This window comes from Lissotriton helveticus, chromosome 7 (assembly GCF_964261635.1).
Source record: "Lissotriton helveticus chromosome 7, aLisHel1.1, whole genome shotgun sequence".
Lineage (NCBI taxonomy): Eukaryota > Metazoa > Chordata > Amphibia > Caudata > Salamandridae > Lissotriton > Lissotriton helveticus.
In genome coordinates, this window is record NC_136068.1 from 7,795,595 (window position 1) to 7,809,655 (window position 14,061).

General features: G+C 50.4%; 1 protein-coding gene across 1 annotated transcript in view; it reads left to right on the plus strand.

The window, feature by feature from the left end:
- Positions 1 to 2,694: 2,694 nt before the first annotated feature.
- Positions 2,695 to 14,061, plus strand: part of LOC144767935 (serine protease 1-like) — a 51,158-nt gene continuing 39,791 nt past the window's right edge. Inside the window, exons 1-2 of the mRNA XM_078651276.1 lie at positions 2,695 to 2,798; positions 7,446 to 7,608. Coding sequence (XP_078507402.1) covers positions 2,756 to 2,798; positions 7,446 to 7,608 — 206 coding nt within the window. The 5' untranslated portion in view covers positions 2,695 to 2,755. The remainder of the gene's footprint in view (positions 2,799 to 7,445; positions 7,609 to 14,061) is intronic.

Genomic DNA, 14,061 nt, shown 5'->3' on the forward strand with positions numbered 1-14,061 from the left:
TTCGAAGTGGTCCTGCCTAGAAGCCTCCCATCTTTCTTTCACCCTTTTATTAATCACAGCAGTCAATTGTTCCTTTAACCCTTCCAACTCTTGAAGAATCTCCTCCACAGGAGCTCCCCCTGAATTTATAATCATGATTTCATATTTTCGGATATTCTGTTCCAGACTCCATATTTCCTGGTAGTATGCCCTCCTTCTCTTAGCCCCCAGAGCTCCCAGCCTGCCTCGAAGGAAGGCCTTAGTGGCCTCCCAAACAATATCTAGTTTGGTTGATCCTATGTTGTGCTCTATAACTACCTCGAGCTCCTGTTGAAGGGACTGCATTGCTTCCTGGTCGTACAAAACTGTACGGTCCAACCTCCAGACTGAATCCACAACACAGGACCCAATTTCCAGTTCTAAGGAGACCGCTGAGTGATCGGACAAATGAACCCCTACATCTACCACCTCCTTCACATTGTCAATTAATCGTGCATCTAACAGAAAAAAGTCTATTCTAGATCTATGACTGTATTTTTTGTTATAGTATGTATATCCAAGCCCAGACCCGGCCAGCCTCCTCCAAATATCGCAAAGCCCAAACTGTTCTATTATGTTTTTAACACTGGCCGCCATTTTACAATTTCCCTGGGCTCTGCTGTTAACGGATCTATCAAGCTTGGCGTCCAGTACGGTGTTAAAATCCCCTGCAAGAACTATATATCCTGAAAGCCCAGTCATCTCTTGTGTTAGTTCTAGCAGCGGAGTAACATCGTCTTGATTAGGGCCGTAGTAACCAATAATATTGTATAATGAACCCACTATCTTTAAAGTCACTATCAACCATCGCCCTTTCTCATCTGCTATACTGCTCACTACCTGACAGTCCAGCCCATATCTAAATCACTAATATTCCTTTAGTAACCCTTGTTTGTGGTGAACTGAAAAAATACCTTATCCACCGCAGCCGACCCAAGAATTATTTACACTCCTCCCCAGTTAAATGAGTCTCTTGAAGGATCATTATATTAGCTGGAGTATCCCTTAAGTACTTCAGGATCCTATCTCTTCTTGCTTTAACCCTTAACCCATTGACATTCCATGACACCCATTTCACTATTTGTGTTTTTACCCTCGCACTCTTACCCTCCACCATCATAAACTAATCTCCGAATCCTTACCCTCAAGGTGGTCCTTAGCATATGAGAACATTTTTGTTTTTCTCCCCACCTTCTTCCTATCCCTCCCCCCCCAGCTCTAAGCCCTAACCAACTCTGAAACAAAATCTTAAACTTATACTTTTGGTATTCACAGAAGGCCTTTATTAGTAGTAAAGTTAGGATTTTGTCTTAAGTCTGTCTGTTGAAAATAGGCAATGTATGTGTACATAAGCGGCGTTCATTTGCGTTCACAGTACCCCTTGTTGTAAGCAGAACGGATATCGCTAAAACACTGACTGTGTTATCCTGCTAGCATAGACCCATGCACACACGTACACGACAGCCATTTTAGGTATCATGGTCTCCTTGTTTTCGATCGATCATCAGCCCCTTCCCTGACCCTGCAAGCTTCCCCCATGCACCCTGACCGCCCCCGCTCTCACATGCACAAGTCATGAGCCCTCCCCTCCCGCATGACTCTGTCTCTGAGAATCACACCCCGCGCCTGACCAACACCTCCTTTCCTTCCATGAATACCCCTCTTCTGATAAACCTTTTCTCTACGCTCGATTTTCCCCACTGACCCTTCCTTTCATGAATATCTCTCCTTTGATTACCTCTTCCTCTGAACCTAATTGTCTACATGGACCGCTGGTCATCCCTTAGCCCGAGGATACAGTTTATTGCCCACTACTGTATGCACTCGCCTCTCTTGAAAGGAGCCACTATTGATCATGACCACCCCACCCCCTGAGATTCAAGCAGGCGCACACATTCCAATGGAATCAGCAGAACACTCAGCTGCGTGACAGCCCCCTCCTATTGTATGGAGGATGAGGGCCCCTACTGTAGCCACGTGTTGGAATATCTTCACACTTCACAATGTCTTGATTGTAATGAAGGATGTGTGTGCCATAAACCTGTGTATAAAAGACGAAGCCTCAGAGAAACTTGTTAGAGCACCTCCCGAAGACACTATGCGAGTGTCCCAAAGGACAGGCTCTCCTCATGAGTAATAAACCTTTTTCCTTGTCTTCTTGCTTCCAGTGCCCGTCTCTTCATTTGGTAATTATTTACGATGGAAACTAAGAGGCGCCTTGCGCCAGCAGCCTGGGCATCCGGTTCGTTATGGGCTGACTTTTCCACACTGTCCTAAGTTTGTCCTAAGTCTGTCTTAAGTCAAACTTAAGACACAATCCTAACTTTACTACTACTAAATGCCTTCTGTGAATACCAAAAGTAGTAAGTTTAGGATTTTGTCACAGATTCGTTTGTGAATCGGCCCCAAAGTGCCCCTCTTAGGGCCCCGGGCAGCGCCAGGTGATCGCGGACAGTCTGTGCCCCTCTCAGGGCCCCGGGCAGCGCCAGGTCTGTGCGACCAGCTCCAGCTGGGCAGAGAGGCCCGGCCCTCACCCCGCCTCCGCCCCTCATGGAAAACATGACATTGCCAGCAGATGTTGCACTCTCAGGGCTCAGGGCCACAGCTGGAGAGGGATCCTGGCTGGGAAGAGGGCAGCTGCCCCGGCCCCAGGGCCATCGACGGCGATAAGCCATCGCGATAGTGGTATATATGTGCCTGGCACCGGGGGCCACATCTCTCTACTCTACTCAACAGGATGAAGACAGTCCTGGTTCTCCTCGCGCTCCTCGGAGCTGCAGGTGAGTCCCAGACACCCCGAGCTGTAGATACAGACCCCCGAGCTGTAGATACAGACACCACGAGCTGTAGATACAGACACCCGAGCTGTAGATACAGACACCACGAGCTGTAGATACAGACACCACGAGCTGTAGATACAGACACCCGAGCTGTGGAGACAGACACCCCGAGCTGTAGATACAGACACCCCGAGCTGTAGATACAGACACCACGAGCTGTAGATACAGACACCCGAGCTGTGGAGACAGACACCCCGAGCTGTAGATACATTCCAAGACACCCCGAGATGTAGATACAGACACACGAGCTGTAGAGACAAACACCCCGAGCTGTAGATACAGACATCCCGAGCTGTAGATACAGACACCCGAGCTGTAGAGACAAACACCCCGAGCTGTAGATACAGACACCCCGAGCTGTAGATACAGATATCCCGAGCTGTAGATACAGACACCCAAGCTGTAGAGACAAACACCCCGAGCTGTAGATACAGACACCCCGAGCTGTAGATACAGACACCCAAGCTGTAGATACAGACACCCCGAGATGTAGATACAGACACCCGAGCTGTAGAGACAGACACCCCGAGCTGTAGAGACAGACACCCCGAGCTGTAGATACAGACACCCCGAGCTGTAGATACAGACACCCGAGCTGTAGAGACAGACACCCCGAGCTGTAGAGACAGACACCCCGAGCTGTAGAGACAGACACCCTGAGCTGTAGATACATTCCAAGACACCCCGAGATGTAGATACATTCCCAGAGACAGAGCTGTAGATACATTTACAGACACCCCGAGCTGTAGATACATTCCCAGATACCCCGAGCTGTAGATACATTCCCAGACACCCTGAGCTGTAGGTTGGTTCACAGACACCCCGAGCTGTAGATACATTCCCAGACACCCTGAGCTGTAGGTTGGTTCACAGACACCCCAAGCTGTAGATACATTCCCAGACACCCCGAGCTGTAGATACATTCCCAGACACCCTGAGCTGTAGGTTGGTTCACAGACAATCCAAGCTGTAGATACATTCCCAGACACCCCGAGCTGTAGATACATTCCCAGACACCCTGTGCTGTAGATACATTCCCAGACACCCTGAGCTGTAGGTGGGTTCACAGATACCCCGAGCTGTCGAAAAATTCCCAGACACCCTGAGCTGTAGATACATTCCCAGAGACAGAGCTGTAGATACATTCCCAGACACCCCGAGCTGTAGAAACATTCCCAGACACCCCGAGCTGTAGGTGGGTTCACAGACACCCCAAGCTGTAGATACAGAACCCCCGAGCTGTAGATACAGACGCCCGAGCTGTAGATACAGACACCCCGAGCAATATTTACAGACACCCCGAGCTGTAGATACAGACCCCCGAGCTGTAGATACAGACACCTGAGCAGTAGATACATTCCCAAACGCCCCCATCTGTAGATACATTCCCAGATACCCCGAGCTGTAGATACATTCTCGGACACCCCGAGCAGAAGGTGGATTCACAGACACCCAGAGCTGTAGGTGGGTTCATAGAAACCCCGAGCTGTAGATACATTCCCAGACACCCCAGCTGTAGGCGGACTCTGAGAGACCCACAGCTGTAGGTGGGTTCATAGAAACCCCGAGCTGTAGAAACATTCCCAGACACCCCGAGCTGTAGGTGGGTTCACAGACACCCCAAGCTGTAGATACAGAACCCCCGAGCTGTAGATACAGACACCCGAGTTGTAGATACAGACACCCCGAGCAATATTTACAGACACCCCGAGCTGTAGATACAGACACCCGAGCAGTAGATACATTCCCAAACGCCCCCATCTGTAGATACATTCCCAGATACCCCGAGCTGTAGATACATTCCCAGACACCCCAGCTGTAGGCGGACTCTGAGAGACCCACAGCTGTAGGTGGGTTCTCAGACACCTGAGCTGTAGGTGGGTCCCAGACACCCCGAGCTGTAGGTACATTGCCAGACACCTTGAGCTCTAGATACATTTACAGACACCCTGAGCTGTAGAAACATTCCCAGATGCCCCGAGCTGTAGATACATTCTTAGACACCCCGAGCTGTAGAAACATTCCCAGACACCACGAGCAGTAGAAACATTCCCAGACACCCGAGCTGTAGATACATTCCCAGACACCCGAGCTGTAGATACATTCCCAGATGCCCCGAGCTGTAGATACATTCCCAAGACGCCCCGATCTGTAGGCGGGCTCTCAGAGACCCACACTGTAGGTGGGTTCCAGACACCCGAGCTGTAGGCGGGTTCTCAGACACCCGAGCTGGAAGCGGGTTCTCAGACGCCCTGAGCTGTAGAAACATTCCCAGAAACCCCGAGCTGTAGATACATTCCCAGACACCCCGAGCTGTAGATCCATTCTTAGACACCCCGAGCTGTAGATACATTCTTAGACACCCCGAGCTGTAGATACATTCTCAGACACCCCGAGCTGTAGATCCATTCTTAGACACCCCGAGCTGTAGATACATTCTTAGACACCCCGAGCTGTAGAAACATTCCCAGACACCCCGAGCAGTAGAAACATTCCCAGACACCCGAGCTGTAAATACATTCCCAGACACCCGAGCTGTAGATACATTCCCAGATGCCCCGAGCTGTAGATACATTCCCAAGACGCCCCGATCTGTAGGCGGGCTCTCAGAGACCCACAGCTGTAGGTGGGTTCCAGACACCCGAGCTGTAGGCGGGTTCTCAGACACCCGAGCTGTAGGCGGGTTCTCAGAGACCCAGAGCTGTAGGCGGGCTCTCAGAGACACAGAGCTGTAGGCGGGTTCTCAGACGCCCTGAGCTGTAGGCGGGTTCTCAGACGCCCTGAGCTGTAGGCGGGCTCTCAGACGCCCTGAGCTGTAGACGGGCTCTCAGACGCCCTGAGCTGTAGGCGGGCTCTCAGACTCCCGAGCTGTAGGCGGGTTCTCAGACGCCCTGAGCTGTAGAAACATTCCCAGAGACCCCGAGCTGTAGATACATTCCCAGACACCCCGACCTGTAGGCGGGTTCTCAGAGACCCACAGCTGTAGGTGGGTTCTAGACACCCGAGCTGTAGGCGGGTTCTCAGACACCCGAGCTGTAGGCGGGTTCTCAGACGCCCTGAGCTGTAGGCGGGCTCTCAGACGCCCTGAGCTGTAGACGGGCTCTCAGACGCCCTGAGCTGTAGGCGGGCTCTCAGACGCCCAGAGCTGTAGGCGGGCTCCCAGACGCCCTGAGCTGTAGGCGGGCTCTCAGACGCCCTGAGCTGTGCTGTAGGCGGGCTCTCAGACACCCACAGCTGTAGGCGGGCTCTCAGACGCCCCAAGCTGTAGGCGGGCTCTCAGACACCCACAGCTGTAGGTGGGTTCACAGAGACCCCGAGCTGTAGGCGGGCTCTCAGACGCCCCGAGCTGTAGGCGGGTTCTCAGAGACCCAGAGCTGTAGGCGGGCTCTCAGACGCCCTGAGCTGTGCTGTAGGCGGGCTCTCAGACACCCACAGCTGTAGGCGGGCTCTCAGACGCCCCAAGCTGTAGGCGGGTTCTCAGACACCCACAGCTGTAGGTGGGTTCACAGAGACCCCGAGCTGTAGGCGGGCTCTCAGACGCCCCGAGCTGTAGGCGGGTTCTCAGAGACCCAGAGCTGTAGGCGGGCTCTCAGACGCCCTGAGCTGCAGGCGGGCTCTCAGACGCCCCGAGCTGTAGGTTATGTCCCAGGCACGATTCACAAAAGTAAACTTTGACCAAAGGTTTTAGTTTAGACCAGAAGTCTAAGGGGCAGATTTATGAAGGCCTTGCGCCGCCGGTGCGTCATTTTTAACATGGAAAAAAGTGACGCACCGGCGGCGCAAGGCCTTTATAAATCTGCCCCTAAGTTTAGTAGTAGTAAAGTTAGGGGCAGATTTACCTTCCCTGTGCGCCAGCAGTGCGCCACTTTTCGTGACGCACTGGCGGCGCATTTCATTGCCCCATATTTACAAGCACTCATGAAGCCACCCTGCGTGACTTTTCCTCTCCTTGTAAATACGGCCCCTTCACACGCAGCGCTGTGCTTGGAAGGGGCGTTCCAAGGGTGTTGCTGTGGGTGTTCCCACGCAACACACATGGAATCAGGCACATCTCCAGATTTACGAGGAATAGTGAACCTGGAAACGGGTCCGAATGCTGCGCCACCCTAGGGGTTGGCATAGCGAGGCGCAACGAGGAGAAATGTTTTCATTTCTCCTAGTTTTTCCCTCTTTCAATGCGTGCTGCGTTCTACGGCACGCCTTGTAAGAGGATAAAGGCTGCAGTGATTATTTTTGAGCAGGAAAATGCCCCTTCCTGCTCAAAAACAACCTCCCCATGACGCAGGCATGCTTGCTCCATGGTGCCAGGGTGCCTGCACGGGCACTTGGCAGCTGTCTGTGCGCCAGCGCAGGGGAGAGCACAGGAATGCAATATATTGTAAATATGTCGCATTCCTGTGCTCTGAAAGTGCCGCAGCGTGGCACAGTCAGAGGGCTTGCGTTGCCGCGCTGTGGCACTTCCTTGTAAATCTGCCCCTTAGACTTTTGGTCTAAGTTTACCGTTGTGAATTGGGCCTGCTGTGTCTCTCCACCTCTGTGACACTCCTACCGTCATCTCAGACTCTAACCAGTGCCTTCTCCTTGCAGCGGCCGCTCCATGGGACGACGATGATAAGATTATTGGGGGCTACACCTGCAAACCCCACTCCCAGCCCTGGCAGGTCTACTTCACCACCAGTGGGGGCCGCTGGTGCGGGGGCTCGCTCATCAACGAGTACTGGATCATATCTGCGGCTCATTGCTACGCACCGTGAGTAAAGCCCTCCTTAGTTCAATCCAAGAGCGGTGAAGACATGAAGACAAGAGAGACTGAGCGCATGAAGCCGTTAGCGGGCTCAGTCGTATGTTTCCTAACCTGGGCATAAGTAGCAGAGCGGCCTTTACCCTACATTTGTCCCACCTTGCTCTACGTCAGTTCTTGCACTGACCTTTTACCCAGTTATGTGCTGAATAAATGTCGATAAGTTTCCTTGAAACCAGGCTCATTTACTATGCCTGAGGATTCTTAGCATCATATCTGAATCCGCTGCACATGACGTACATAACAGGATTAACAGACCAACTTCATCCTCGGGCGACGGAGCTACTTCGCATAGTTACAATTATTGATTTAGGTTCATCTTCATAATCGTACTCAGGAGATACCGATTGTGGTAGAACGCCCGAGGCTGCCTTTTTTGATATAAGAGCCCTGCACCGTCACTAGGTAACCAGAGGAGACGCTTCTATGCCGACACTGACACAGCGGTCCCCGCACGCCGACACTTCAGCTCGCAGCGGTCTGACATCCCTTGCGGGGTGTCCTGCTCGTGACCAAGGAGGGGTCCTTTCTCTCCCATCAGGTCATGGGATGGCTCTTTCCTTGGGGAATCTTCTAGTGTTTTGGCTGCTGCAGATTCTTTAAAGGTGCTGCAGGAGTGGCGTTAAAAGGTGGTATGCATAACGGAAGCCTCCGGTCTTGTAATGAAATCGTGGCTTTTCACCCACGTACATGCTAGGTACACTCACATATATTTAGGTAGGGTCCGCATTGTAGGAGTGCGCAAAGATTACTGTTTTCATTTATGCCTGCATATATTCATTGCTTCAGCACCAAGTTAGACATGTATCTACCGTTCTCTCTTTTGGCGCTTGTAATCTTTTAAGCTACTGATTGTTGCAGCAAACGTGTTTTATATTACAATGGTGAAGGTAAACAACAAGAGAGAAAGGGTCACTAGGCAACTCTTATACCCCTCGTTAATAATATATCAAAACAACAGAAGAGTACCTTAATAATACAGGAGACAGAGATGAGATGAACTCTCATTGGCCACCACCAAAAGTTTAGGAAAAGGGAAATGAAGTGGGTTAGACAAATTCGGTGAGTGAGAAAAAGAACCCTCAGGCACCAACTGAAGTCGGTTGCCAGTTGTCTTCATTGGGTCCTTTTGGTAAGTACGTGAGAAACTACGTAGCAAAGGAAAAGTGCGTGATTAAAAAGAGTATTGGCTACTCCCCAAGCCAGAATTTTAATGTGGGGGTAGTACTAACTCTATTAAAAACAATAGTGCAGAAAAATGGACATGTGACTGGTTAAGTTAATTTGAACCAAATGTCCTGATTAAAGGTCGACATGTTTCTTGCTCTCAACGGCCAATAGTTCGCCTAGCATTCTTCGGGACCATACATACCCTTACCTCATGGGAAGCACTCACTAAGGCGCCAAAACCATGGGGGGCAGAAAAGAAGTGAAATAAAAACGTTACCAACTTGATTGTAATTTGATGCACTGGGAATTCCACGTGCAACCCCTCCGACACGTAGGGACTGTTAGATTTGTCAGGCTCGGGTAAAATACCCCCTGGGCTCGTGGCAGGGGAAACCTTCACGCCCGGATGTATTTCGTCCAAGCGACTCCCCGCCTAGGAACCTATTTGGATCACTTCCACGGCCCGTAAAGTGTATTATTAAGGTACTATTCTGTTATATTACAATGGAACTGGTTCAATAAATGCTTATTGGAAACGTGCCCAGCATTTTATTCTGTGTATCTCCCTGAGGCAAAGTGAGCACGAGTGCTTGAGCGAAAAGTACTGTACAGTTTCCATGATCCCTGAGGGGTCAGGGTTGTCGTGTTCGGGTTGCTAGAACTTGTGCGCTCCTTTGCAAGGTGAGGGGGCTTGATGGTGGCCCTGTGAGCGAGCTGGTCTAAAGACTAACATGTCCTTCGGGGGGGGTCTGGAATAAGTCTGGAGACCAATCCCTTAGTTTATATTGTACAACAAATGCAGAGATCCTGAGCATTGTTAGGAACTATAAGACATCAGGACAGAACACCAAGAGGGGGCCGAGGACATAAAGCAAAGAAGGGACTCTGGGAATTAAGCCAAGAGGAGGGGAGGACCTAAAGACAAGAGAGGGCTGGACGGCTGATGACCTAAAGACAAGAGAGGGCTGGACGGCTGATGACCTAAAGACAAGAGAGGGCTGGACGGCTGATGACCTAAAGACAAGAGAGGGCTGGACGCCTGATGACTTAAAGACAAGAGAGGGCTGGACGGCTGATGACCTAAAGACAAGAGAGGGCTGGACGGCTGATGACCTAAATACTAGAGAGGGCTGGACGGCTGATGACTTAAAGACAAGAGAGGGCTGAACGGCTGATGACTTAAAGACAAGAGAGGGCTGGACGGCTGATGACTTAAAGACAAGAGAGGGCTGGACGCCTGATGACTGAAAGACAAGAGAGGGCTGGACGGCTGATGACCTAAAGACAAGAGAGGGCTGGACGCCTGATGACTGAAAGACAAGAGAGGGCTGGATGGCTGATGACTTAAAGACAAGAGAGGACTGGACGGCTGATGACCTAAAGACAAGAGAGGGCTGGACGACTGATGACTGAAAGACAAGAGAGGGCTGGACGGCTGATGACCTAAAGACAAGAGAGGGCTGGACGGCTGATGACTTAAAGACAAGAGAGGGCTGGACGGCTGATGACCCAAAGACAAGAGAGGGCTGGACGCCTGATGACTTAAAGACAAGAGAGGGCTGGACGGCTGATGACTTAAAGACAAGAGCGGGATGGACGGCTGATGACTTAAAGACAAGAGAGGGCTGGACGGCTGATGACCTAAAGACAAGAGAGGGCTGGACGGCTGATGACTTAAAGACAAGAGAGGGATGGACGCCTGATGACTTAAAGACAAGAGAGGGCTGGACGGCTGATGACCTAAAGACAAGAGAGGGCTGGACGGCTGATGACTTAAAGACAAGAGAGGGCTGGACGGCTGATGACCTAAAGACAAGAGAGGGCTGGACGGCTGATGACCTAAAGACAAGAGAGGGCTGGACGGCTGATGACTTAAAGACAAGAGAGGGCTGGACGGCTGATGACCTAAAGACAAGAGAGGGCTGGACGGCTGATGACCTAAAGATAAGAGAGGGCTGGACGGCTGATGACCTAAAGACAAGAGAGGGCTGGACGGCTGATGACCTAAAGACAAGAGAAGGCTGGACGGCTGATGACCTAAAGACAAGAGAGGGCTGGACGGCTGATGACCTAAAGACAAGAGAGGGCTGGACGGCTGATGACTTAAAGACAAGAGAGGGCTGGACGGCTGATGACCTAAAGACAAGAGAGGGCTGGACGGCTGATGACTGAAAGACAAGAGAGGGCTGGACGGCTGATGACCTAAAGACAAGAGAGGGCTGGACGGCTGATGACCTAAAGACAAGAGAGGGCTGGACGGCTGATGACCCAAAGACAAGAGAGGGCTGGACGGCTGATGACTTACAGACAAGAGAGGGCTGGACGGCTGATGACTAAGAGACAAGAGAGGGCTGGACGGCTGATGACCTAAAGACAAGAGAGGGCTGGACGGCTGATGACTGAAAGACAAGAGAGGGCTGGACGGCTGATGACCTAAAGACAAGAGAGGGCTGGACTCCTGATGACTTAAAGACAAGAGAGGGCTGGACGGCTGATGACCTAAAGACAAGAGAGGGCTGGACGGCTGATGACCTAAAGACAAGAGAGGGCTGGACGGCTGATGACTTAAAGACAAGAGAGGGCTGGACGGCTGATGACTTACAGACAAGAGAGGGCTGGACAGCTGATGACCTAAAGACAAGAGAGGGTTTGACGGCTGATGACTTAAAGACAAGAGAGGGCTGGACGGCTGATGACTTACAGACAAGAGAGGACTGGACGGCTGATGACTTACAGACAAGAGAGGGCTGGACGGCTGATGACCTAAAGACAAGAGAGGGCTGGACGGCTGATGACTTAAAGACAAGAGAGGGCTGGACGGCTGATGACCTAAAGACAAGAGAGGGCTGGACGGCTGATGACTGAAAGACAAGAGAGGGCTGGACGGCTGATGACTGAAAGACAAGAGAGGGCTGGACGGCTGATGACTTAAAGACAAGAGAGGGCTGGACGGCTGATGACTTAAAGACAAGAGAGGGCTGGACAGCTGATGACTTACAGACAAGAGAGGGCTGGACGGCTGATGACCTAAAGACAATAGAGGGCTGGACGGCTGATGACTTAAAGACAAGAGAGGGCTGGACGGCTGATGACTTAAAGACAAGAGAGGGTTGGACGGCTGATGACTTACAGAAAAGAGAGGGCTGGACGGCTGATGACTTACAGACAAGAGAGGACTGGACGGCTGATGACTTACAGACAAGAGAGGGCTGGACGGCTGATGACCTAAAGACAAGAGAGGGCTGGACGGCTGATGACCTAAAGACAAGAGAGGGCTGATGGCATATAGTGACGAGGGGGCTGAGGAATCTAGCGCTATTCTCATCAGGAACCTCTTTCTCCTAAATTATTGAATTTACATATCCTCCTTCAACGCAACCTCTTTCCAAACTTTAAACAGATTTTGTTCTGTTCATTTCCACTTTATCGTTGTCTGCCCGCCTTGAAATACTCTTGCAAGTTTTTCTCTCCTCTGACCTTTTTAACCATGCTTTTGGGCCACTGAAACCCTTATGAGTCTAGTGTTAATATCATTTTACGGTCATACAAACCACATCTACTTGCCATTTTTCTTTATTCAATTGATTTTGAAAGCCTATGTTCTATTACAAGACCTGAGTCCAAGTATTTATTTTATTTCCATTCTAGTTTAGTCACTTATAGATACAAGCACTTGCGTCTCGTCAGCACCCTCAGATTCAATTATTCTAATAGGTCAATCTTCTTCGGCTCACGCTGAGACAAATATTTCCTCCTATGTCCTATTCTCAGTATTGGATCAATAATTTTATGATCTGAAATCGAATGTTATTCAAATGATGTCTGGTGTTTACATCATGTGTTCTTTGGTAGTCAATACCAAACCATGTAAATCTGTACTGTATAAAAAGAAGCTTATGTTAGAATAAATATTATTTCTGCTGAAAAAATTTTCAGTGGGAGATTTCTTATTGCAAATAACGGGAACAGCGATGGGCTCCCGAGTAGCCTCCTCACTGGTGAACTTATAAATGGAAGCATGTGACAAGGAGAATAGATTGTTGAAAAGAAAATGAAAGGTTAGTTTTAAAATGTACTTGAGGTACATAGAGAACTTTTTATTGTATGGATAGCCTGGGCGTAGTTTACAGAGTTTTGCTATGAGGAACTCCGCAAACTTACAAAAAAACTCTGCCAAGTTCCGCGAGTTAGGGAGTGCAGTGTGAACTGCAGTTTGTTCTGGTATTCCTGCAGCTCAAGTAGAAATTCTACCAGATCGGCAATTCGCGCTCGCCAACTTACCGCTCGTGATCGCAAAATTACCCGTGGCGATCGCGAGCGTGAGTGGGGAAAAAACTCCTCTGCACTTTGTGAAGCGGAGTTTTCTGCACTTTGCGAGCTCTGCGGAGTGTGGTGTGCAGAAAACTCTGCAAACTTCGAGAACCGAGCAAAGTTCACCACCCAGGCCTAGGGATAGCAAAAAATGTCTGTCCCACTAAAAATTAGATGTATCAGTAATACACATTGACGTTTGGTGCAATCTCTATGTGGCCCAATAGGAAATGGAATTAGACCTTCATATACAGAAAGCCACCAGATCAGAACAGCTTACTGCACTCTGAATGCTTTATTCCCAAATAAACGTAACTAGTTAGCCAAACGATATCCCCCACACAAATTATTTTATTAATATTATTATTATTATTATTAAACCATTTATAAAGCGCCTGGTTACGACCACTGGTGTGTCACAAAGGAAGGTATTGACAGGACAATGCGAGAAAGGAGAATACAAAGATGACAGTTTGTGAACTGTGAAAATGACCTCAAAGGAATGACTAGAGACAATATATTGCAATTCGATTGAAAAAAACATAACTAACTAAAGCTGTGACGTGACACTGTACCACAGTGCAGGGAACAGGGGTTAAAAGAATGAACAGAGAGCAGGCCCCCAAGTGCTCCCAGGTGCCCCCAGGAGCTCCCAGGTGTTCCCAGGTGCTCCCAGGTGCTCCCGCGAGCTCCCAGGTGCTTCTAGGTGGTGCCCCCGGGTGTTCCAGTTGTTCCTAGGTGCCCCAGGTGTTCCTAGGTGCCCCCAGGTGCTCCCAGGTGCTCCCAGGTGCTCCCCTGTGCTCCCAGGTGCTCCCAGGTGCTCCCAGGTGCTCCTGGTGCTCCCAGGTGCCCCAGCTGTCCCCAGGTGCTCCCAGGTGCTCCTGAGGTGCTCCTAGGTCCTCCCAGGCTGCCAGATGCCCC